The 25000-nt window shown below is 38.0% G+C and overlaps 2 protein-coding genes across 8 annotated transcripts in view; one reads left to right on the forward strand and one right to left on the reverse strand.

Annotated features, from left to right (window-relative positions):
* The window catches only part of LOC100535760 (uncharacterized), a 93045-nt gene extending 88844 nt beyond the window's left edge, over positions 1-4201 (forward strand). For all 7 annotated transcript variants that reach the window (XM_073914323.1, XM_073914322.1, XM_073914325.1 and 4 more), the window contains one exon: positions 1650-4201. In XM_073914323.1, the coding sequence (XP_073770424.1) occupies positions 1650-4071 (2422 nt within the window). In that variant the 3' untranslated portion in view covers positions 4072-4201. The remainder of the gene's footprint in view (positions 1-1649) is intronic.
* LOC141376283 (uncharacterized) overlaps positions 1-25000 on the reverse strand; it is a 778518-nt gene that overhangs the window by 669897 nt on the left and 83621 nt on the right. The window lies entirely within an intron of this gene.

Raw genomic sequence — 25000 nt, forward strand, 5'->3', positions numbered from 1 at the left:
AGTGCTTGGAGAGAGAAGACTTTCTTCATAACAAAGATGAGAACAATTCAGAGAAGAATCCGTGAGTCATCTCATAATTACAGCAGCTCTGATATTGCATGAATGCAGCTTCATCCCAATTCCTCTCTCGGCCTATTTTGAATAAAGACCATTCAGAACGCTAATCAGCTTGTGGTCGCTTCAACTTTAATTGGCTTAATTGTGTGAATATTAATTTTGGTAACAACAGCAACCATTTTCAATTAATCTGTTAAAACAAAAGAAGCTAATTAAAAGTAGTGTGATTAACCCTCTTGTTGTCTTTAAATTCTGCACACACAATTCGCCCTTTGGGTCAAAAATGACCCGTCTTCTTCTAAACCTCTAAAATAAAGCAGATAAATATAATTTCAATTCTCAGATCTATATTGCATCTATATTGAAAAAAACAACATCATATTTTGTGAATGTCTAGATTTTTCCTCATCAGTGTGCAGTATTTCATCGCACATCATGATTTTGCCAAGTACAATGCGATCCTGGATTAACATCCATGTTGGTCCTGGAACATCATTTTTGTTGGAAAATGTAATCCATACATATTCCCTACCCCTAAACCCAACCATAACGGTAAATTATTCCCAAAATCAGAAAGGAACAATAGTTAACTATCATATAGAAATGCATAAACCAAACCATGAGGTTAAACTTAACATAAACGTAAACATTTCCCTTAATTCTAATTGAAATGTTGTATCTGGATCAACATAGATGTTAATCTAGGAACACGTCCTACTTGGTGAAATCAGGCTGGTGTATTTCATCAATATTTAATCAGTGGACAAGTCTCGTTTCTGACTACAGTAAAGGGTGTGGATCTCTTACAAAATAAAAAAATGTTTATTTTTTATAAAATGTTGGGTTAAATTTAGAAAACGTCACCAAACTTCAAGATAAAAAAAAAACATTGTTGAGTTTTTTCTGCCATTAAAATTGGAAATTTGTGACCTGCAAGTCAACAGGAGGGTTGATTGAAGAAAGATTGCGCAATGCAGTGATAAAGACCAGAGTTCGCAATCTTCTTGAAAGTGCTTAAAAGTACTTGAATTTCAGGCATATGGATAGGTAGGTCTCGAGAGCTCCCCCTGGTAAAGGGAGGATAAAGAAGAGATGGGGAGGAAGGGGACATTTTTCCAAAACAAATATAAGGTAGTTGGGTGAAATCAGTCTATTTATTTTAGGCTTGGATCAATCTGATTGGATTATTACTGATTATGAATGAGGGACCAGCTGCGATCAATCATATCACATGCTCCTCTCGAAATTTGTTTGCAAAAGAAGTGTAATTGAATTGTTAAGTACAGTAACATGACGCTACATACGCAGGGCTGTGCATTACAAAGGTGTTAAAATGAATGGTGCTTTAAAAATCTGCTGTTCATGAAAGTGTGGAAACTCTGAAAGACATTTTTGGAAGGAAAATTGAGACCACTTTTGAAAATAGTTCTATTTGTTTTAATGTTTATTTTAAATTCTGGTATATGTAAAGCACTTTGAATTCCCATTGTGTATGAAATGTTCTATATAATCTTGCTTTGCCTTGATGCAAACACATTTTCCTAATGAATAATCAGTTTCTTTTTTGTTCATGTCAATTAAATTTTTCATAGAATCAATCAAGATTGGCATGCGCGCATGACCTCCAAGATAAAAACCCTGAAGAGACTGGAGAGGAAAGCAAAGCTTCCTGAAGAACCAACCCTTGATGCACAGAAGGCCAAAAAGACACATTTGGGAAGACCTCAAGGTTTCCAGAGCAGTCGGATTCAGAAGCAGGCGGACACGGCAAAGACCACAAAAGCCAGTAAACTGGCCCTGTTACGCCACCTCAACGAAAGCTGCCCGGGGTTGATGGTTTGGGCAAAGTCCTGGAAGTTCTCTCAACCATTGCCGAAACCTGAAGAAAATCCTTGTGTGGTCAACTGGGGACAGTCATGGAAGTTTCTCAATCTTCAACCAAACACGGAGAACAAACCCTGGTGTGATCTTGGTTTTGATGCCAACAATAATATAAGCACCAATGATGTGCTTCTATGGGAGAAGCTCAGCAAATCCTTAAACTCTGAGTGGATTCAGCCAGATCTGGTCACTGCAGAATTGGAAAAGTCGTGGAAATTCACTCAGAAAGCAAGAGAGCCTAATGAAGGCACAAGTAATTGTGCAAATAAAATCCAAGAGAAATGTTATGAGCTGTGGGGGGAAAGTGCACCAGAATGGCAGGAGTCATGGAAGTCAACGAAGCATGTTAAAGAAGCAGAAATCAGGATGGACATTCAGCCATCAGCTAATGAGGAAAAGCAATCTGAATGTCCCTGGGATAACTCCTGGATGTACTTTAAGAAGCAGCTCCATACAAGTGATAATTCAGCTTGGAAAGAATCTTGGAGGGTTGCAAATACCACATCAAGACCAGAGTCGAAATCAGTGCAGTTTCAAGCAGCGGTGCCTGAGGAGATGCATCACGACATCTACAACATGATAATGAACATGTCTAGAGAGATGACGCACGCAATTCTGTTCGGTGAGAGGGATCCGCAGCCATCTGAGTGGGAAAAATCTTGGAAGACCATTAAAAATCAGTCAGAGTATAAAGAAGAGATAAATAAAGCTGAGGTGGAAGTGAAGGTTGAGACACAGAAACCAGACAATTCCAAACAACAAGCTGAGCGTGTGAAATTCGACATACTTGCTTTGCCAAAAATCCAGAAGAAGCAAGAGATGCTTCATTCCCCAAAGGAAATAGATTGGAATGATTCCTGGAAAATGTTAAAACGCCACTGTGGAGAGGAACGAGGATTTAGGAGCCCAAGAGGTCCACTTCAACAATTACCAACACAAACTCTCAACGAATGGACTGATTCTTGGAGATTCACAAACTTAACTCTCAACCAAGATGCTGGTTTATGGGAGCAGGGATGGTCCACCAATACTCAGCCTCGGCCTATTAGAAGAGTGCAAGAAAATGAGGATTTCCCACATAATGGACCGGCAGGGGTTCGCGTCTGGTCTGAAACCTGGAGGTCCACGAGACGTCAGCATCTTGCGGAAAGACAAGGAGCAAGCGCATCAACTCAACCAATATGTCGACATGCATACGCAAGATCTGTCGCCGACTGGGATCAATCATGGAAATCATCAACTCATAAGCATCATGATAGACCCTCCATGACAGATTGGGCAGATTCTTGGAGGTTCTCCAACTCTGAAGATCTCCAACCAGAGTATTCGTGGTTTGAGAAGTCAATGGAAATTAAAGGGAGAATCTGCAGAGCATCTAATGCATTTCACAGACATATGGATTCCCAAGACTGGAATGACTCTTGGAGGGTGAAGAAGACGGTTGATGGACTTGCGCATCTTATGAAGAATGAAGTGCTGGATTGGGATAATTCTTGGATGTTTTCCAGCACAGGGTTTTATCAAAGACAAGGTGAAGTTTACTCGAATTTCCAGACTGATGTCAGAAGCAATGCAATGTTAAAATCAGTCCAGATGGAGTGCAGTTCAGATTGGGTTCGGTCATGGAAGATGTCGAACCCACAACCCCCAAAGAACATCACCTCATGGGTTGATGCAAAGTCATTCAATGCACAGAACAATGCATTGATGCTATGGTCGAAACACAAACACATCAATTATTTACCTTCTGCTTTGGTCAATGACCTGCAGCTGAATATCTGGAGCAAGTCTTGGAGGTTCGTGAAGATGGATGTTGACTCAAACCTGCGAGGTGAATCTGTCAAAACGACAAAGAGTCCAGCGGTCATGTGTTTGAACATAGATCAGCAGAAACCGCAGGAGAAGAGATGGAGCGATGCATGTAAAATAGCCAAGATGCAAACGAAGCGATCTAAATCAAGCCACAATGAAGACAAACATGAACATGAGATGTTCGCAGAATGGACTGAATCTTGGAAATTCTCAAATAATCTAAAAAGCCATGACCCTGCAATGGTTTCTGTTTCACTGGGAAATTGGAGAAACTCCTGGAAGTTTCTCCTTGAGTCGTATGCGCCAGTGAACGGCCAGTGAGTCGGTAAAGATTAAAGACTTTGCAGGTTTCAAGAGTGCAGCTCTTCAGAAATCATTTAAAATACATGACGGATGATGTTTTAAAAACTTCTACACATTCGACCCCAAATAAAGTTGTTCATGCAATTGCGCTTGGTCTTATCTATTGTGTCGAAGCACAACAAACCATAACAAATCATTATTTTTGCAGCAGTCATGCTGGCAGCTGTGAACCGCAGCTCTGGTTTAACAGAGCACATCATTTATTCTTTTTCAAGTCGTTGCACATAGAGACCATGTGGACCAGCACGAATGCAGTTGTTTAACTCAAATACAAGTGTAGTAAATTGGACGCCGTTCAACAGAAAGCTAGAGCTTCTCTGAACACAAACCTCAGTAGTACGACATGCAAACATACAGTTGAAGTCAGTATTATTAGCCCCCCTGTATATTTTGTTCCCCAATTTCTGTTTAACTGAGAGATTTTCTCAACACATTTTCTAAACGTAACTCATTTCTAATACCTGATTTATTTTATCTTTGCCATGATGACAGCACATAATATTTGACTAGATATTCTTTAAGATAGTAGTATTCAGCTTAAAGTGACATTTAAAGGCTTAACTAGGGTAATTAGGCAAGTCATTGTATAACAGTGGTTTGTTCTGGAGACAATAAAAAAAAGCTAATAATATTGACTCTAAAACGGCTTAATTTTTTTTTTAAAAACTGCTTTTATTCTAGCCGAAATAAAACAAATAAGATTATTACAGGTAATATTATATAAAGGTAATATTATGTAAATATATAAATATTAAATAATTTAAAAATATAAATTTATATTAAAAATATTATAAAATTTATATAAATATTATATAAAAACATTACAGCACATACTATGAAAATTATTCATTATTTGGGAAATATTTGAAAAAGAATCAAATAATCAAAGAATCAAATATCAAATACTTTGAATTCAAAGGAGGGTGAATAATTATGACTTTTACTGTATACACTGCAAAAATGTACTGCTTAATCAGAGGAAAAGCGTACTTAGCAGATAAAAGCAACAGAAACAATATATATATATATATATATATATATATATATATATATATATATATATATATATATATATATATATATATAATGTTAAAAAAAATAAGCCTGATTGAACATATCATCATCTGGAATTATTAGGTTCTATCTGCGTTCTGAATGATTTTGAGATTTTTTTGCATTCCATATAGCAAACAGTATGTGTGTAACATTTGTTTTTTTCTTAAATAAAATGTCTCAAAATGTAAACAATATATTTAAACACATCCCATAATGTAAATAAGTTGTTATTTAATAATAATAATATGTCAATAACTCAATTTGACAAAAATGCCAGATAGAACCTTACAATTCTAAGGTGACGATATATATAGTTGAAGTTAGAATATTTTCCCCCCTTTGATTTTTAATTTTTAAAATATTTTCCAAATGAGGTTAAATAGAGCAAGGAAATTTTTACAGTATGTCTGATAACATTTTTTCTTCAGGAGAAAGTCAGCTAAAATAAAAACAATTAAAAAAAATGTAAAAAACATTTTTAGGACAAATTTATCAGCCCCTTTGTGCTATATATTTTTTTCAACAGTCTACAGAACAAACCATCGTTATACAATAACTTGCCTAATTACCCAAAACTGCCTAGTTACCCTAATTAACCCAGTTAAGTCTTTAAATGCCACTTTAAGTTGTATAGAAGTGTCTTGAAAAAAAAATAGTCTAATATTATTCACTGTCATCATGACAAAGAGAAAATAAATCAGTGATTAGAAATGAGTTATTAAAACAATTATGTTTGAAAATGTGTTGAAAAAAATCTCTCCGTTAAACAGAAATTGGGGGAAAAATAATTCAGGGGGGCTAATAATTCTGACTTCAACTATTTATATATATATATATATATATATATATATATATATATATATATATATATATATATATATATATATATATATATACATTTATTTATTTATAAATGACCTTAAATAATTGTAAATTTATGCAATGTAAAAAGTTGTAAATAAAAGATTATTTTGTATGTATTACAAGAAAAGTGCATTTCATTCTTCAAAATAGTCTGAGTGTGTCACATGATTTTTGTATAAAATTATTCAATTTACAATCTTTACAATTTATAAGTAAAATATATTTTTTTCAATGTATTTAAAATATTTTTAATGAACTTTTGTTTTTCATTTAAAGTTTAAGTTAATACATATAGTTACATTTTTATTTCATTTCAACCTTGTATCAAATTGGCAATTTGTAATGACTGAAATTGAAATTTCATTACAATCAATAATTTGAGTAAAATAGTTTGTAAATGGTGTATAGTATAGTATATAAGTATAGTAATGTAGTAAGATTACGATAATTAGAGTACATATGAAATAAAATCAGTCATTCTGCTTCAAAACTGTAATTTAATAGCATTTTCTGACTCAGAATAGTTTTAGCACAATTTCTTTTTTCAGCTGATATCAAGGTGTTTTAATTCAGTTTGTTGCCAAGGCCACATTTTAAACGTTCACCCAAGTCTTTCATCTAATATTAAGACATTTTTCCAGCTTTATTCCATGACTGCTAGTTTTAGTTTAAGTTAACAATAACATCTGTTGCCACAACAAAATCTTTCCAGCAGATCATTCCCCAACCACATATAAAGTGACAGTCCTCGTTCTCAAAGACCAAAATAAAGCAGAAATGCCAGCAGAATCGCATTTCCAGGCCTCCTCGTGTGTTTGCTGTATTTGCTGGTGGCTGTTGTGTCAGAGAGTGCAGGAAAAAGTCTTGCTTCTGAAATTAATGAGCAGAGGGCCTGACACCAAATTATGGAGGGTGTGTTTGTGGTGTGGATGATCTCTCAGCGCCGCAGACACTTCATTTACCTGCACAGAGGCATGCCTTCAGCACACACACACACACACACACACACACACACACACACACACACACACACACAGACAAACACACACACACACAGACAAACACACACAAACAAGAACAATGCATCATCAATGCTCCTCTGCACTCTTCACACACACACACACACACACACACACACACACACACACACACACACACACACACACACACACACAGGGTTGTTATCCTTTCTGTTCGCTTCTGAAGGATACAAACTGTAAAAATTATTCGTAAATTTGCAGTTTTCTGTATTTTTGTGATTCATGTTTTTATTTTCCTTCATTTATTTCTGCTTTTGAACTGCATTTTGGGATCTTGATCTTTCCTTCAACGTTTAACCTTGAAAAGTTTGGAAAAAGTGTCTTTTATTGATATTTTTAAGGCTGGACTCACACTATGTACAGTTGCCTCGAACCAGGCCAAAGCACGCTTGTCCCCCCTCCCGTCTCCCCCGATGGCCCGCACTCACACTACAATCGGGCCTGTGCACGCTTACGTCATCGCTGCTGCGCTGTTCAGTGAGCGCTCTCGCTCAGCACAGTGGAGATTTCTCTAGTTATATCGTGTCAGTGGTTTGTTATGCATTGACATACAGCCAAATATTTCGCCAAACAGTCCTTAGGGATGCGGTGACACGCAGTCAGATATTTCACTGAACAGATCCGCCACTTTTGGCGCTCATAATCATGAAGCCCTCGTGCTGCAGGAATGAGGAGGTGTGCTGAAGGTGCAGCTGTCGTGCAGTGAGGGGTTTGCGTCTTTTATAATCTAGGGCAGTTTGCGTTCACTGAACAGTAAGAATGATTAATAAATCCATATGAAACAGCCCCGTAAAAGTCACGTCTCGCTTTCAGTTTTGGGCTTTGGCGCGTTTTGCACTCACACTACAAACGTACCGCGCCAAAGCCCAAGTGAAGCGCGCTCAGGCACACCTCTTCCAACTGTGCCAGGGCCGGCCAAGTGAACCGTGTCTGAGCCAGATTCAGCGCACTCACACTTCTCAAACGATCCGGGAAACGGGCCTGGGCACGGTTTGGATAGCATGGAGTGAGTAGGCCCTAATAGTTTGCAGTGCTATATATTTTCTGGGTTGGTGTTGTATATTACGCCACAGAAACCTTGTGATAAACTGCCAGAACATTTTCTTTATTTTACAGATTACTTTCTTTCTCTAGATATTATTTTGTGTACTATATATTATTTTAACTACTAAACTGTCAACGAAAGTCACTTTGTTAAACTGTAGAGTTGAAGTTTCAACATCAAAAGTAGAAGAGAAAACAAAAATCTTGCTGAAAGCTCACCGTTTTGAGATACCAAGTTCAAATTTGGAATATACTTTGTTCAAATATTCGACTTAGATTTTTTGGCATGTTTAGGCTAAAAACACTTGTCAAATGTCACCCTAAGTAACACATTTTAAATTTGCAAAAATGTATATCTGAACATCATCTGTAACATGCAACCAAACGTACCCAAAGAAACACATTTATTCATTCATTCATTCATTCATTCATTCATTCATTCATTCATTCATTTTCTTGTTGGCTTAGTCCCTTTATTAATCTGGGGTCGCCACAGCGGAATGAACCGCCAACTTATTCAGCACATTTTTACGCAGCGGATGCCCTTCCAGCCGCAACCCATCTCTGGTAAACACGAGAGTTTTACAACTTTTAAAATTAATTTATCTGCCGGGAACACAAAGCTTAGCTTAGCATAGATCATTGATTCGGATTGGACCATTAGCATCTCTTAAAAACGAACAAAGAGTTTTGATAATTTACCTATTTAAAAGCTTAACTCTTCTGTACTTACATCGTGTACTAAGACTGATGGAAAATGTTTATTTCACAGCTATTTTCCAGAATTTTATAGGAACTATTCTCTCGTTCTGACTGTGTACTAAGTACATGTATAAATGTTTGAAATTGTGACTGAGCAAATGGTAAAACTCATCCGTTTAACTCTAGGGGACTATATAGTATTCTTTTAAGAAAATACTCTTGCCATCCAATCCCCAAGGTGCTCCATTTTCAAAACAACATGTGATGGAGGCATTCAAATGAGACGTTTTAATATTTGCAGTACAGTTACAGGTCTCAGGAGACAAAAAAAGTCATCACAAATCCCCATCTTCAGTCCTACCTTCATTTATACATCTCTGAGGAATTGGCTTTATGTCTGTTCCAGAAAAAGACTGAACATAATGTTAATTTGAACGCTCCTTCAGGTGTGTTTGTGGAAGATAAAGCTTTCAGGCACTGATCCTTTCACTCACTTGCATAATGCTGGTGACCCATTGTGTGAAGCTGTCCTTAAATGGGAAAGGGTCTTAGATATGTTACATGTTATCTTACTGTAGTCATTAGTATTTAAAAAAACAAACAATTGACGATGTGAGCTGAAGGCTACTGAGTTCATTGTGCACTTGATTGTAGAAGTGCACTTCATTAACATCCAATTAACTCAACATTTAATTTGACTAATTACTATCGCCAGTTCTGCGTCAGCACACCATAAGCGTTTGATTTACAGCTTGAGTGGAGCAAATCATTAAACTAGTAATTAACACTCTAAAAACAACTATTGCTGCTTTATCAAACTATTTAAAATGAGTTTAAAGAACGCAATTATTACTTTTTTGAGGACAACTTAATTGTTTTATGTTCTTTCCACTGGCATTTAAAAAAAAACAATTACGTTAACGTAATTGATTTGAGCTGGGACGACATAAAGGAATTGTGTTGAACTCTTTTTATTCATCAGTTGGCACCACAGCAGAATGAACCGACAATTTATCCAATATATGTTTTTTGCATGGGATGCCCTTTCACCAACCTAGTTTATTGAATTCCCCTACAGCGCATGTGTTTGGACTGTGGGGGAAACTGGAGCACACGGAGGAAACCCACACTAAGACGGGGAGAACATGCAAACTCCACACAGAAATGCCAACTGAGGCTCGAACCAGCGACCTTCTTGCTGTGAGTTAACTTTTTCCACTATGATATCACATTTTAAACTTAAGTTGATGTGTAAACAACATCTCTGAATGTAGGACGCTACAGAAAGTTCAATGCAAAGGGAGACATTGGCTTCAACAGAGTTAGCTTAGCAAAGCCTACAATGAACAAAGGTTCTGGTAATGTTACAGTAGAGAAAGCTAAAATGGCGTCCAAATGCTGATTTCCCACAGAGCTTCTTCTGTTTCTGTGTTTGGACTTCCAAAAGACATGATAGAAAGACAGAAGTACTTACAGTTTAGTTTTTAATTATGTTCCAGAGAATAATAAAAATATATAGCTAGCATTTGACAAAGGAGAACTTCCAGAATCTCTCCCAGTTCAGTGCTGGATTTGTCTAAAGACTCCTCCTTGTGAGCCACATCCTGAAAGTGCTTTTATTTGATAAAATTAATTACATTCACAGTTTCTAGCGTTAATGGTACGTTGTTGCGAGGAAGTAAAAAATATATTACAAACAATGGGAAATGCTGTTTGGCACCGCTAACAATTTAGCAAATCATATTTATCCATCAAACCCAACACAATCTCACGGCAATTCGTAACTTTTTCATTTATGGGCTAATTCGTATGAATTCGTACGATCTAATTCGTACAATTTAGTACGATTTGCTTATCCCCCAATGACGGTTGGGGTTAGGGGTGGGGTCAGGTGCCACGCCTCCTTTTTAAAATCGTACCATTTCGTACGACTGAACTCGTACGAATTAGCCACTAAACTGGCAAAACGTAAAATACTTACGTTTTCTCGTGAGAACACGAGACCACTGTAAACGGACACAATCTTCAGCAGTGCTGCAGTGTCTCTCTATGAGGACGCTTTCCCTGTTCTACATCTCAGAATGTTTTATATTAATTACACATGCTTATAACCCAAATATATGCAAAAGACACTTTTATTTTACTTAAGAGTCCAGGCGTGAGGTTCAACTGTGTGCTTTACATTTTTCGGTCTGATTCAGGCAGCTATTGCTGCTTTGACTGGAATATTTACATAGCGCTAAAGCATGTGCTTGTAGGGGCGTGACATGGTGACGTGGAGCCAAACCGTGAATCACAGCACATTATGTTAGCTGACCAATCAGAGCCTCCTGAGGGCGGGCCTTTCAGAGAAACTAAAAAATATGACAGTCATTAGCTGAGTAGCTGTATATAATCAAAGTAAGATGAAAAAAAAACCCATGAAACATGAGCACACATTGATTTGCATCTTATAAACACAACCAAGCCCTAGAATTACACTCTGGACCATGCCCTTAAATACAATGTCTGCAAATATGTTCATTTATCAGTTTGTTAGTTGTATTTATGGCTCCTGTATAATTGTTTTTTTATTCTGTTTTGGTTTTATGTTAAAACATTAAGTTGTAAAACAAGTGGCAATTTCTGTAGCTGAATTAATTGCTAAATTATTAATTATTCAAATGATTAGTTATTGTATACAATACTGAACACTGGGCGAAGTGGTGGCGCAGTAGGTAGTGCTGAGGCCTCACAGCAAGAAGGTCGCTGGTTCAAGCCTCAGCTGGGTCAGTTGGCGTTTCTGTGTGGAGTTTGCATGTTCTGCTGCATAAAACATATGCTGGATAAGTTGGCGGTTCATTCCGCTGTGGCAACTCCAGATTAATACAGCGACTAAGCTGAAAAGAAAATGAAAGAGTGAATGAATACTGAAAACTTTCAAGAACATATTTTTCAAGAAACATATTTTTCACAGGTTTAATTTTAGTTCCTAATATTATCAAACATTCAGTAACTAATATAACCCAAGCTCATTCTAGGAACGTAGCCCCGCGGACGTTTCTGGAGACCGCGATTTATGTGGCCGGAGGTACGTACGGCCACGTTTAGTTTTTTTCGAGCGAACGCTGTGGGGCGGTGTGGCGCCGCTCCGCTCCTCCTCTTCGCACTCGCCGGCCGACGGCTCGCCTCCGAGTGGAGGGCTTTCCCGATGCAACCAGTTTGTCCGCTTAGCTCGCAGCGTTGCGACAGCGGAGCGGAGGCCCCGGAGGAGGAGGAGCCGGCCGCGGGGACGACCACCGGGATCGAGTCCAGGGAACAGCGGTTCCAGAAATCAGGTAAGATGAAAAACAGAATCCGAAAAATAAGGGCGAGAACGCGGCGGGATCCGAAAACGCGGTCAAAATCGAAGACGAGGGCTTTTGCTTTTTTTTTTTTCTGGACGGCTTTTGCAAACCGTCGCTTGGGTTTATGGAAGGAGGAGGAAGAGGAGGGCAGCCGGGTCGGCTGATCCGGCGGCTTTTCGCTCGAGAACAGCGCGGGCGCGAACGGCGCGCGCTCCCGAGACGCGAAAAAGCGCGCACAGCGGCCTTTCGCGGATCCGTGAAAACAAAAATCGCTCGAATACATACCTCCTGGGACGTATCTCGCGGCCCGCAGAAACATCCGCGGGGCTACATGTTCACAATGAGCCCGGGTTTAACTAATATTACCAAGCACCCATATATTATTGTTTTATTATTTACATAAATGTAAAGTTCTATAACTTTTCTCCCACTTTTTTCATTTCAGTTACAATCTTACAAGATTGTAATTTGTTTTAATTAGTCTTAAATCTGCACCAAACCAAAGGGAGGAATCATTTAGACTCAGATAATAAATAATTAATAATAATTAATTAATTCCTGCGCGGTGTGGTACCAATCTGGTACCAGTCCACAGCATGTGGGTTAGGGACCACTGGTGTAGAGCACATACCGTCATGTTTACATTACTCACCCCTGATTGGTTGCCTGACAATGTTCACGACTCGTCCCCTGTCCATCACAATGGATAAAAGCTCTGCCGATTTTTATTAAGTCATCAAAGGTTTAGCACCTCCACATTTGTCATTTACATCAGCTAAAAATGTTCTTTCCCAGAGAACAAATGTAACAATCACAAAAAAGAAAACAATAATGACTTGCTGAGAAATGAATTTCATTATGCAACATGGCGTTTGTAGTCATGTAGCAGTCGGCTTAGTATCTGCCGGGTGACAAGTTGATTCTCATTATACTTCATTGCAGGTAAACAAGTGATCATTAAGCACAAAATGTCACGCTTCACACTTTGCCTTCCTGTTTTTATCCTCAAAATCCCTTCAAGTAGCGGCGAACAATAATCCTGCAGTTCATGATAGCAGCGCATTAGCATTATGAAGCATTATGAAGCATATGGCACTGCTAATATGAATCAATGCAGATTAAGTCATTATAAGTTATAGGTGCATTAATGATGACAAAGTTTGTGCGAAGAGAGACGACGAGCACAGTCGCATGAAATTTGGTGCTGAAGGATAAAGTGAAGGATAATTTAGCGAATCGGCTGCAGCGAGAGCAGAGTTGATGGATGTGAGCGTCCTCAGCCCACTATATCTCACTGCCGTTTGTGTTCAGGAGCCGTGGGACACCTCTGGTGCTGACAGTAACCAGCCCAAATTGGCTCCTGAACACAGCTTGGGCCCCGCCATCGGTGAGGGGGGTCTTAGAAATGGCTGTATATCTGGGTTGGGGGTCGACAGGTCTTGTGCGCTGCAGACAAGCGGCTCAAATGTGGCTGCATCATTACTGAAGCTCCTGCACCCGCGGCTCTGGAGCCTGCTAGCATCAACACAGCGAACTAGCGGCTGATGAAAACCTGCTGCGAAAACTCGGGGGACCACTGAAAACGAGGGTCATTATGCTGTTAACTGAAACTGAATCCATGAAAAACATGCTTGTTACTTAAATAAATGTTATCTGACATATAATAACTACTTGTTTCAATAACTGAACTATTCATTCATTCATTCATTCATTTTCTTGTCGGCTTAGTCCCTTTATTTATCCGGGGTCGCCACAGCGGAATGAACCGCCAACTTATCCAGCACATGTTTTACGCAGCGGATGCCCTTCCAGCTGCAACCCATCTCTGGGAAACATCCATACACACTCATACACTACGGACAATTTAGTCCACCCAATTCACCTATAGCACATGTCTTTGGACTGTGGGGGAAACCGGAGCACCCGGAGGAAACCCTCGCGAATGCAGGGTGAACATGCAAACTCCACACAGAAATGTCAGCACTACCTATTGCGCCACTTTGTCACCCTAATTAAACTTTTAATTGAGGAAAAAAAAGAACATACACTGTGGGCCCTTTCGTGCACTCGGTGCAATATTTTTGCTAATTTCAGCCTGGCACAGGGATCATTTTCTTGTTTTACATCACATTGTTTAAATAGCAAATAACTTGTGCACTCGTGTGTGCTGGTCTGAAAAGGAGGTGTGTTAAGTCACATTGTTAAGGCATTGCTATTTTGAACCCTAACCCAATATGTTTCTTATAGTAAGTTAAATGTCTGTTTAGCAGCAATATCAACAGAAATGATGCAGACACTCTACTAATACTCAAATGGACCATCAAAATAAAGTGTTACCAAGTATTTAAGCATGTAAACAAGCGAGAGAGAGAGAGAGAGAGAGAGAGAGAGAGCAACATCCTCCATTTAAACAAACTAATATAAATGTTTTGCATACATCATTAACATAAATTAAGCCATAGACATTAATAATAATAATATTAATAATAATAATAATAATAATTCCTAACATTTATATAGCGCTTTTCTGGACACTCCAAGCGCTTTACACATAGGGGAATCTCCTCATACACCACCAGTGTGCAGCATCCACCTGGCAGCTATTTTGCGCCAGACCGCACACCACACACTAGCTGATTGGTTATGATATGGGGATGGTTAGGAGGCCATGATGGACAGAGGCCAGTGGGCAGATTTTGGTCAGGTTGCCGGGGTTAAACCCCTACTCTTTTTTTGATAGACATCCTGGGATTTTTAATGACCACAGAGAGTCAGGATCTTGGTTTAACGTCTCATGCGAAAGATGGCGCTCACTAAGCAATAGCGTCCCCGTCACTATACTAAGGCATTAGGACCCACACAGACCGCAGGTTGGGCGCCCCCTGCTGGCCTCACTAACACCACTTCCGGCAGTAACCTAGCTTTCCCATGTGATCTCCCATCCAGGTACTGACCGGGCACAGCCCTGCTTAGCTTCAGTGGGCGACCATGTGAGAGTTGCGCTGCCGGCATATTATAGCGAAACTTAGGCTCATTCTGAAAATGTACCCCTATATACCTTTATGGAGATCGCGAATTATGTAGCCAGAGGAATAGAGAAAAGAATGCTCTTCTATTAGTTGTCTGTCAGCACCAGTTATTTTTTTTCACGTCATTGCGCCTTTGTCGTGCGCATGGTAATTGATCAGATACAAGTCCCTTTTAAAAGATGATGTGGATCCTAAAACAAACAAAAAAATCTTATACAGTCACAAAAATCAGAATTGACCATCGAGATCTTCAGTGTAACTGCAGCCATAAGAAAACCCACACTTGCAGCTTCAATTGCAACACTACAAAGCTGCTAGTAGTGTGAATGAGGCTTTGTTGAAGTACCATTGGGAAAACACTTCTGGAAGCATTCCTATGAACACCAATGCCCTCTATGGTGTGCCTTCCATAGTATACATATTAACACTTACAACTGTTCAAAAATATTGCCCATCAACGACTGAGAAATGTCAGGTAAATACATTCTTCATATGCGCCAAGGTTTTCCATTTCTTTTGCAGGCCTTTCTCCAGTCATCTGAGAGACTTCATGATGTGTATGTTTGTAGGGAGACCTCGTGTTGAACCCATTCAGACTGAATATAAAAAAAAGACTCCTAATGCTTGCTGGAATTGCCTCCTTGAATGTGTGAATTGGGGTGAAAATATCAGGGTTAAAATGGCTTTGTAAGTCAGCTTCGCACATGCCAATTCACAAAAACGCAGAACGCCCAAACAAATGCGTTTACAGCAGGCAAGGTCACATGATCCTATTTCATTGTAGATGAAGAAAAATAAAGGAGTTTTGATTCAGAAGAAGGTGTTTTGTGTTATATAATACTCCAGGAACCACATTTATAGTGTGCTTTATTTATAAACTAATTTCGAGAGGATCACATGCTTATGATTGACCCTAGCTGGTCACTAGCTACACACGATTCACCAAAGAGATGATTCCTAAGACCTTGTTTACACCATTCATTCACCATTCATTTTCCTGTCAGCTTAGTCCTTTTATTATTCCAGGGTCACCACAGCGGAATGAACCGCCAACTTATCCAGAAAGTTTTTACGCAGCGGATGCCCTTCCAGCTGCAACCCATCTCTGGGAAACATCCACACACACATTCACACACACACACTCATACACTACAGAAAGTTTAGCCTACCCAATTCACCTGTACTGCATGTCTTTGGACTGTGGGGGAAACCGGAGCACCAGGAGGAAACCCACGCGAAGGCAGGGAGAACATGCAAACTCCACAAAGAAACGCCAACCTAGCCGAGGTTCGAACCAGTGACCCGGCGACCTTCTTGCTGTGAGGCGACAGCACTACCTACGGCGCCACTGCCTCGCCCTTGTTTACACCAATACGTTTTAATTTTAAAATGCTTTAGTTTTCAACACAGGCTCATTCTGAAAACGTATTCCCATGGTTGTTTCTGGAGACAGCGAATAATGTAGCCGGAGGTACATACTGTAAGGCTGCATTTAATTTATTAAACGAACGCTACAGTTTTTCTGCTGCAACCAGTTTGTCCGGTTAGCTCGTTGTGTACATCGGTGGTCTTGAGACGCAGAAAGAAGTTGACCACGATGATTCTGGGGTTCGAGTCCGAGAAAGAGCGGTTCCAGAAACCAGATAAGACAAAAACAGAATCCAAAAAATAACGTGAACAAGTGAAGAACAGGGTGAGAATGTGGTCAAATCTGAAAGCGTTGTAAAAATCAGACGAGGGCTTTTCGTTTTCGGGACAGCTTTTGTAAATTGTTGGTTGGGCTTAGGGAAGTGAGTGGGTGGGCAGGTCAATCGGTAAAATTGGTTGGGTTTAGGGAAGGAGGAGGGTGGGTCAGTCGATTGGTCGGTCGGCCAGTCATTCAGTCACTCACACTGCAAAAAATGCTTTTCTTACCTAGATTTTTTGTCTTGTTTCAAGTCCAAATATCTTAAAATTTTCAAATCAAGACGAATTTTCTAGACAAGCAAAACATATTGTCGTGTTTTGAGGAATAATATGCCAATATTAAGTGAGTTTATCCTTAAAACAAGCAAAATAATCTGCCAATGGGGTAAGCAAATAAAATCTTGTTTTTCCTTTTAACATAAGATTAATTTGCTCACCCCATTGGCAGATTATTTTGCTTGTTTTATGGAAAAACTCACTTAATATTGGCATATTATTTCTCAAAACAAGACAATGTTTTGCTTGTCTAGAAAATTCTTTGTGATTTAAGAATTTTTAGATATTTGAACTCGAAACAAGACAAAAAAATCTAAGTAAGAAAAGCATTTTTTTTGCAGTGCAGACTGTCAGTCAACAGCGGCCTCTGGTGGTTTTACGCAAGAACAGCAGGTGCAAATGGCACTCACGAGAGGAATTTGAGATTTCAAAAAGCGCACACAGCGGCCTCTCGTGGATTCACGAAAACAAAAACTGCAAAAATACGTACCTCCTAGGACGTATTTGGCACTCTCCAGAAATCTCCATGGGACTGCGTTTTCATAATGAGCCTGGGTTGTAAGTTTTGCTACGGTTATGCCTTCCAGTAACACTACCCCAGAGTTTTCGAGGCCCGAAAACAGAGCTTTTTGAAAACGCTGAAGAGGTAGTTTTAATTTTAAAATGCTGCTTCTCTGTGTCAGTGTGGATGGAGGAAAATGGAGACGTCTAAAAACGGAGGTGTTTGATTGGGGGTTTTCCCGTCAATATTAGGCTAGTACGCAAAGTTCAGTCTAGCATCCTTCTTGCAAAGTCTTGCAGTTCTTCGCAAGTTTGATATAGAAAACAAACTACCAAGGCGACGTCAGGTAAATCTTCAAATGGACTTTATAACGCCATCTTAACAATAAAATAAAAACATGATATAAGCAAATGCCTATTTTCATTTCGATATCTTAGCAGACACCGAAAATGTTAAGGCATAGTGTAGCTACATATTTATATGACCTTCAGCTTCATTGTAAGCATATTTATAACAAAACAAAGCTAACATTACTGCCTCCTTTCATTTTTTTCAAAAAACACTGTAAATAATACGTCAATTTTATTGTGTAAAACAGACACATTTCTGCAATTTGTCATTAATTAAATAGTTCATAAAATAACAGTCAAGCTGTTAATTTACAGATATTGTTTGTAATTTTTACGGACTTTTGAATATAATTTAAAATCCCAGAAAAATACTGTATAAATAATACTGTAATTTCCCTTTATAAAAAACAGAAATGTAGGTAATTTGTATTTAATGATAAAGTACCTAAAGTGAAAGTCAAACTGTTAATTTAGAGAGATTGTTCGTCATTTTACTAAGTTTTGAATATAATTAGAAATGACAAAAAATTACTGTAAAGAATTGAGATATTTTCTGTAAAATTATTATTATTTTTTTACCTAGAGCTCAAGGCTCTCTCCTTGGAGAGCAAAACAAACACACTTTATTATCAATCAACTCTATCAATGAACTCTAAAAAAAAAAAAATGCTCACATCTATTTAATTAGAGAACATGCAAACCCCACACAGAAATGCCAACTTATCAAGCCGAGACTTGAACCAGCAACCTTCTTGCAATGAGGCGACAGTGCTAACCACTGAGCCACCGTGCCGCCCACTTTTTGATCATATAAACGTTATCATGGATTTAAACATACACACACCCTAAGATCAAATCTGAGCTCTAAACTTTTCATCTGAGCTACTGCACACTTTGGCCCCAGAAGTTGCCTAGAGTTGGAGGATGCAACATTTTAAAAGTCAATAATTGGTTGTGTTTGCGTGGCTGGCTAGACGGTCGTGGTTACTAAACAAAAATAAAGAATAACATGAGATGTGCCTCTAGTTGTTAAGAGGCCAAACAGACTTTCAGCCACGCTCGCTCTGGTGCAAACTGGAGAAAGTGGATCAAAGAGTCGCAAGCTGGCCTTGATCTCCGCCTCAGCACCAGCTCAACTGTCCTGCTCATCAGTGTCTTTTACTGCACCAAGAAGCCCAAAAGCAACGTCAGCACGGTCTGCGTTAAACAGAAGACTGCTCATCCAGCAACAGGCACAGGAAGGACATTAAGCTCACTCAGCCGTTGTAAAATTATACACTTAATCGGTCTTTTAACGCTTTTGCCTACATCGATGGAATTTTCCATCAATTATGCTACGATTGCCTGGCATTTACAGACTTCCCCTTTTTTTCATGTCTTCATATTATAGCTGAGGGTGTTTTTGCAGGTCTTCTGAAAGACTGCAGAATCACTGCATCCAAAAATAAGCAAGAAGAAGAGGAAACAATATGCATTATTCACACACCAGTACTCAAACACATGTCTGTAGCAGGGGGGGTTCGGGTGGTTCGAACGAACCTCTAAAGGTCTAGAATTTTAAGTAACTTAACAGTACATACTATATTTAATATATAATTATAATATATATATATATATATATATCACGAGTTCACACTTGCATTCGTTTAAGTATAAAGCATATTTGGCGTGCTGTCCGGGGGGAGGGCTCTGAGCTCGAGGAGACACCCCAACTCGAGTTATTCCCCTTATTAGGAAACAGAGAAGTTGGGATTCGAGCGAAGTATCTAGCCCGGCCCCAGAACCCTCCCCCCGGGAATGCAACGCAAGAAGTGAGGTGACGGGGTGGTGGAGGGATGCTAAAGTCGTGAGATGCTGCAGGTAAGACAGCTTTGGTATATATAGGGGTTGCTCAAGAACTGATTTGATGATGGGATAATTGTCAATGACGTATTCGATACTGAAACTTCTGCGCATGCTCCTCCCGAAATTTGTTTACAAAACATCACATTGTGGCGAAGCAGTGACGCAGTAGGTAGTGCTGTCGCCTCACAGGAAGAAGGTCGTTGGTTCAGTTGGTGTTTCTGTGTGGAGTTTGCATGTTCTCCCTGTGTTCGCGTAGGTTTCCTCCGGGTGCTCCGGTTTCTGCCACAGTCCAAAGACATGCGGTACAGGTGAATTGGGTAGGCTAAATTGTCCGTAATGTATGAGTGTGAATGTGTGTGTGTGTGTATGTTTCCTAGAGATGGGTTGCGGCTGGAAGGACATCCGCTGCGTAAAAACTTGCTGGATAAGTTGGCGGTTCATTCCGCTGTGGCGACCCCGGATTAATATAGGGACCTAGCCTGACATGTTTACTGCTGTAAAGTCTTTCAAAAACATAAAATATGATGTGTTCAAAGGGGAAAACATGTGTTGTTTTTTTTATCTAGACAAAACTGACAAAACTGTGAAACCGTGATATTTTTATCATACCGTCGGAATCTTATACCGGCCCATGCTTAATGTATATATACTAATTAAAAAACCCTGCATGCAAAAAAAATAAATTAAAGAAAAATTACTGTAGTTTTTTCAGTGTATTTTCAGTGCACAAATCAACAAATCTTCATTTTAATTAGTTCCCTGACCCAATAAAAGTTTGTTGGAATGCACTTCGGCATCATCTTGAATAATCTGCATCACACAATTAAACTTTCTCAAAAAATCATGGAAGCTAAAAGTGTCCAACTCTTGGCACTTGTACCCTTCAAAAATCATTCATTCCGCAGTGCCAGTTTGGAGCGTTTCTGTTTGGAACAACCCTCAAAAAAAACGATTGTTCGCAGCCCAAAGTGCTCTTTGGAGCAGGATTTATCTCATTTGGAGCTCGGTGATTCTCACTCTCTTTCAAAGTAGGACTGACTGAAGATATGTAGGATATTTTTAGTTCGGAAAAACTAGTTTGATCACTCAGTGAAGTAACAGCACAACTCTGCTTAACAAGACGCATGATTTGAGGAATTATTCACGTCTGGAGCACAAACACTTCAGGAGGCGTCACATACCAAAGCGGCTTTTTTGGGGGGAAATCATTTACATCTTAGTTGAAGCAGAAATCTTAGAAACAAATTCTCGCCTGAGGTTATACATGCGTTTGCATATCCAGACCAGTAGACCAAGTCATTAATGCTTTATAGAAAGTTCAGGATCTCAGAAAATGAACAAAGAAGTTGCCTCTAACTGCATGGTCGAGACTTCTAAATTGATTTCTCGGGAGGAGTCTTTAGTTTGGGCCTGTTTTGAATTCACACTTTCTATTTAAGAGGGACTTGTGGACTAGTAATGACCACAGACCTCCTGTGAAAAGCCCTTGATTCAGATCTGAGAATGTCTGAGTGAAACAAGTTTTGCTGGATGTGGAAAACATTAAACTTTCATCTGCTCGTATGTTTCTTTTAATTTTGATCTACCCTGAAACATTACTTCATTATTTTGTATGCAACTGTTCTATGGTGCATTTAAAGTTCCCTTTTATTATGCAAATTTAATAAAAAATATGATTTTATTATTAAAGATTTTAATGTTTTTTATTAATAAATAAAACAAACAAACACTGAGGAGTGTGGTAAGTTCCTTTGTTACTTTTTTCTGTGATAAAATAAAATTTACATGCACTTCATTGACAGCTTAAAAGGATAGTTTTTTTATAGTCAGGGAGAGTCAGAATTATTGGACCCACTTTGATTTTTTTCCCCTTTAAAATTTTTTTTTTTTTCAAAAGATGTTTAACACAGCAAGGACATTTTTACAGTATGTCTGATAATGTTTTTTTCTTCTGTTTTATTTCGGCTAGAATACCATTTTAAGGTCAAAATTATTAGCCCCTTAAAATATTTTGAAAAAACCTGCTCTCTGTTAAGCAGAAATTGGGGAAAACATAAACAGAGGTGCTAATAATTCAGGGGAGCTATTAATTCTGACTTCAACTTTATATATATATATATATATATATATATATATATATATATATATATATATATATATATATATATATATATATATATAAAGTTGAACATGTACAGTTAAAGTCAGAATTATTAGCCCCCCTTTGAGTTTTCTTCTTTTTTTTATATTTTCCAAATTATGTTTAACAGAGCAAGGAAATTTTCACAATATGTCTAATAATATTTTTTTTCTCCTGGATAATGTCTTATTTGTTTCATTTTGCAGTAAAAAAAAAACAGTTTTAAATTTTTTTAAAACCATTTTAAGTCAATATGATTAGTCAATGGGTGCCAGCAACAAACATTCTTCAAAATATTTTCTTTTTATTGTGTTTGACACTTTATTTGAAGAGGTGTAAAGTGTTAAACGACAACTTAATCATGACACAAAAATATATACATAATAAAATATTTTTTTAGCACTTTTTTGTCAGTGAAACAAACTGAATTTGTCAGTCAACTTTCTAGTGTCAAAATACTTATAACAGCATAATTAATATTAAATGACATGTTAATAACAAATTATAGTTTACCACTGTTGTTGAGGCAAATAAAAATATTAATGATGCTGTTATCAAACTCATGACACAATTATAATGCATTTATGACAATCATGTTTATGACAGGTTTATGACAAGTTATGTTCTTACGGTATTGTCAAGTTGTCGTGACAAAAACAGGTAATGATCTATTTGTTTGGGTCAAGTTGTCATAGCAAACAACCTCACCTTTGTATTTAAAATGACATAACTGAGCTAATGACGCTTAATGACAATTGTCATAAGCATGGATACAATCTCAATCATATTCATTAAATGTATTATCGGTGTTGGGATAAAAAAGCAATAAATCACAATTCTAGGTCACTTTTTTCAAATGTGTTAGTTACTTTTTAAAGAAAGTACTGTGACAATATGTGATATGTTATTTACTTTTTTTAAGGCTTAAAGTAAGGCTTAAAATTGATATATATATGTATGTGGCATCGTGCAAATGTGGCATCGGCATATATATATATATATATATATATATATATATATATATATATATATATATATATATATATATATATATATATATATATATATATATTAAATACATACATACACACATACATACATGTAAGTGCATGAGTGCTTAGTGTATAGTGTGCCATTTGGGAAGCAGCTTCTGTCTCCTCTTCACCAATGGCAAAATGGCTGCCGTCGCGTCATCCAGGTGGATGCTGCACACTGGTGGTGGATGAGGAGACCCCCCCCCCCCTATTTTGTACAGCGCTTTGAGTGCCCAGAAAAGCGCTATATAAAATGTTAGAAACCATTATTACTATTAATAAAGAGAAAATTTGTTTGGGGTGAACTGTGACTTTAAGTGCCCTAATATATAGGGCAGCAAGTGCTTATAATAACTATAAGTCGATGTCTGCTTATTTTCCCAAGGAGCAAAACATCTTTTTCCTTACCAAAAAACCTGAGAAGGCAATATGAGAGTGAATCCTTCTGCTTTTTTTAGGGGGTTTAGAGAAACTGCTGTGCATGAGGACTTCTGTTTTGCATTTGTTTCATAATCATTTATGAAAAAGATTGAATTTGTGCAACCCCCAGTTATTAAAAAACCGGTGACACAAACGCAGTAGGACTTTTTACATTGCTTTGTTCATTTTCAATTATTCAGAAAGCCCAGCAACTCATTACCTACTACCTGACAAAGGGAAACGGATTTATAGTGCTCATTTGGAGTCACACAGCCTTGCTTCCTTGTGCACAAAAAAAATCCCTCCATTGAATTCACATTCCTCCTTTTTTATTGCACGTCTTTGAGAGCGTAAATATAGGACACATCTGAAATGTATGCGTTCTTTGTGATGGCATGAAACGTGCGACTAAGTGATTCTCCTATTCAGTGAGTGGATGGCAGGTTAAGTACAGTTAAAGGAGCGGAAAGAAAAAAAGTGGGCCAGTTGGAGAGATAAAGCATCAGATATGCAGAGACGCTGTCACTCCACATGTCCCTGTCAACTCTTTCAGAAATGCACTTCACATTAGAGCCGATGCCACATTTGGTTTTGAAATGCACCATGGGAAATGCTTAGAGGGTTTTCGCAAAAAGTTTTGAAATGCACCATGGGAAATGCTTAGAGGGTTTTCGCAAAAAGTGCTGATGCAATGTGAAATTATTCAACCGGGATTTGCTATAGTGTTTGTTTGTTTGTGGGCGGGGCCCCAGGTTTGAAGTTTCCCGGGTTTGCACGCCCAACAATTGGGTGGGGCTTAAGTTTCATATCAACGTCACGCCGAAACGGCTGAAGACTCGTTTTCAGGATGATTCATTAAAAGCACTATGAGTCGACTTGTTTATAGATGAATCAACAGTTTTAAACACTGTACACTTTTAGATTTAAGCCTTAGATGGATATTTCACTTCACTTAGAGCTGTGTTACACACTACATAGAAGCTCATTTTCAAAACCCATAATAGGGGCTCTTTAATATGCAGCTGACAATCAATATCGGTGGGCGGGGAAAACCTCACACTCTAAAAAAATAACTCAAGAGCTCTGTAAACACTACATGGTTTAATGCATTATTGTAACTTAAACATTCTAAAATGCTGATTAGATTAAAACTTTTAAGTTACCAGAATCATTTTATTAAGTTTTCTGTTTATAAAACAGAAAAATATTGATAATCACATTACTTTAAAAATGCGGCTAATTTAAAAAGGTAAATATATCTGTCTGTCTACTTTAAAACAATATTTAATTTGTAGCAACCCAAATAAATTTTTCCACAATAATGGAGTTGTTTAGTATTTTTAAGTCCACACATTGATGTTTTTGGTTATTTTTTTACACTGATAATATGGGACAGTACATGTTTTTGTTTTGTAAAACAATGAAAACCTGTGGTTTATTACAAAAAAAACATTACTGAATAACAAAAATGTTGTTGTTCAATGTATTTCTTACAAGCATGAACTGTAAATTAGAAAAAAAAAAACTGAAAAGTTTTACAATTTCGGCTACTTCATTTATTTGGGGTTCTAAA

Source organism: Danio rerio, chromosome 10 (assembly GCF_049306965.1).
Source record: "Danio rerio strain Tuebingen ecotype United States chromosome 10, GRCz12tu, whole genome shotgun sequence".
In the NCBI taxonomy this organism is placed as follows: domain Eukaryota; kingdom Metazoa; phylum Chordata; class Actinopteri; order Cypriniformes; family Danionidae; genus Danio; species Danio rerio.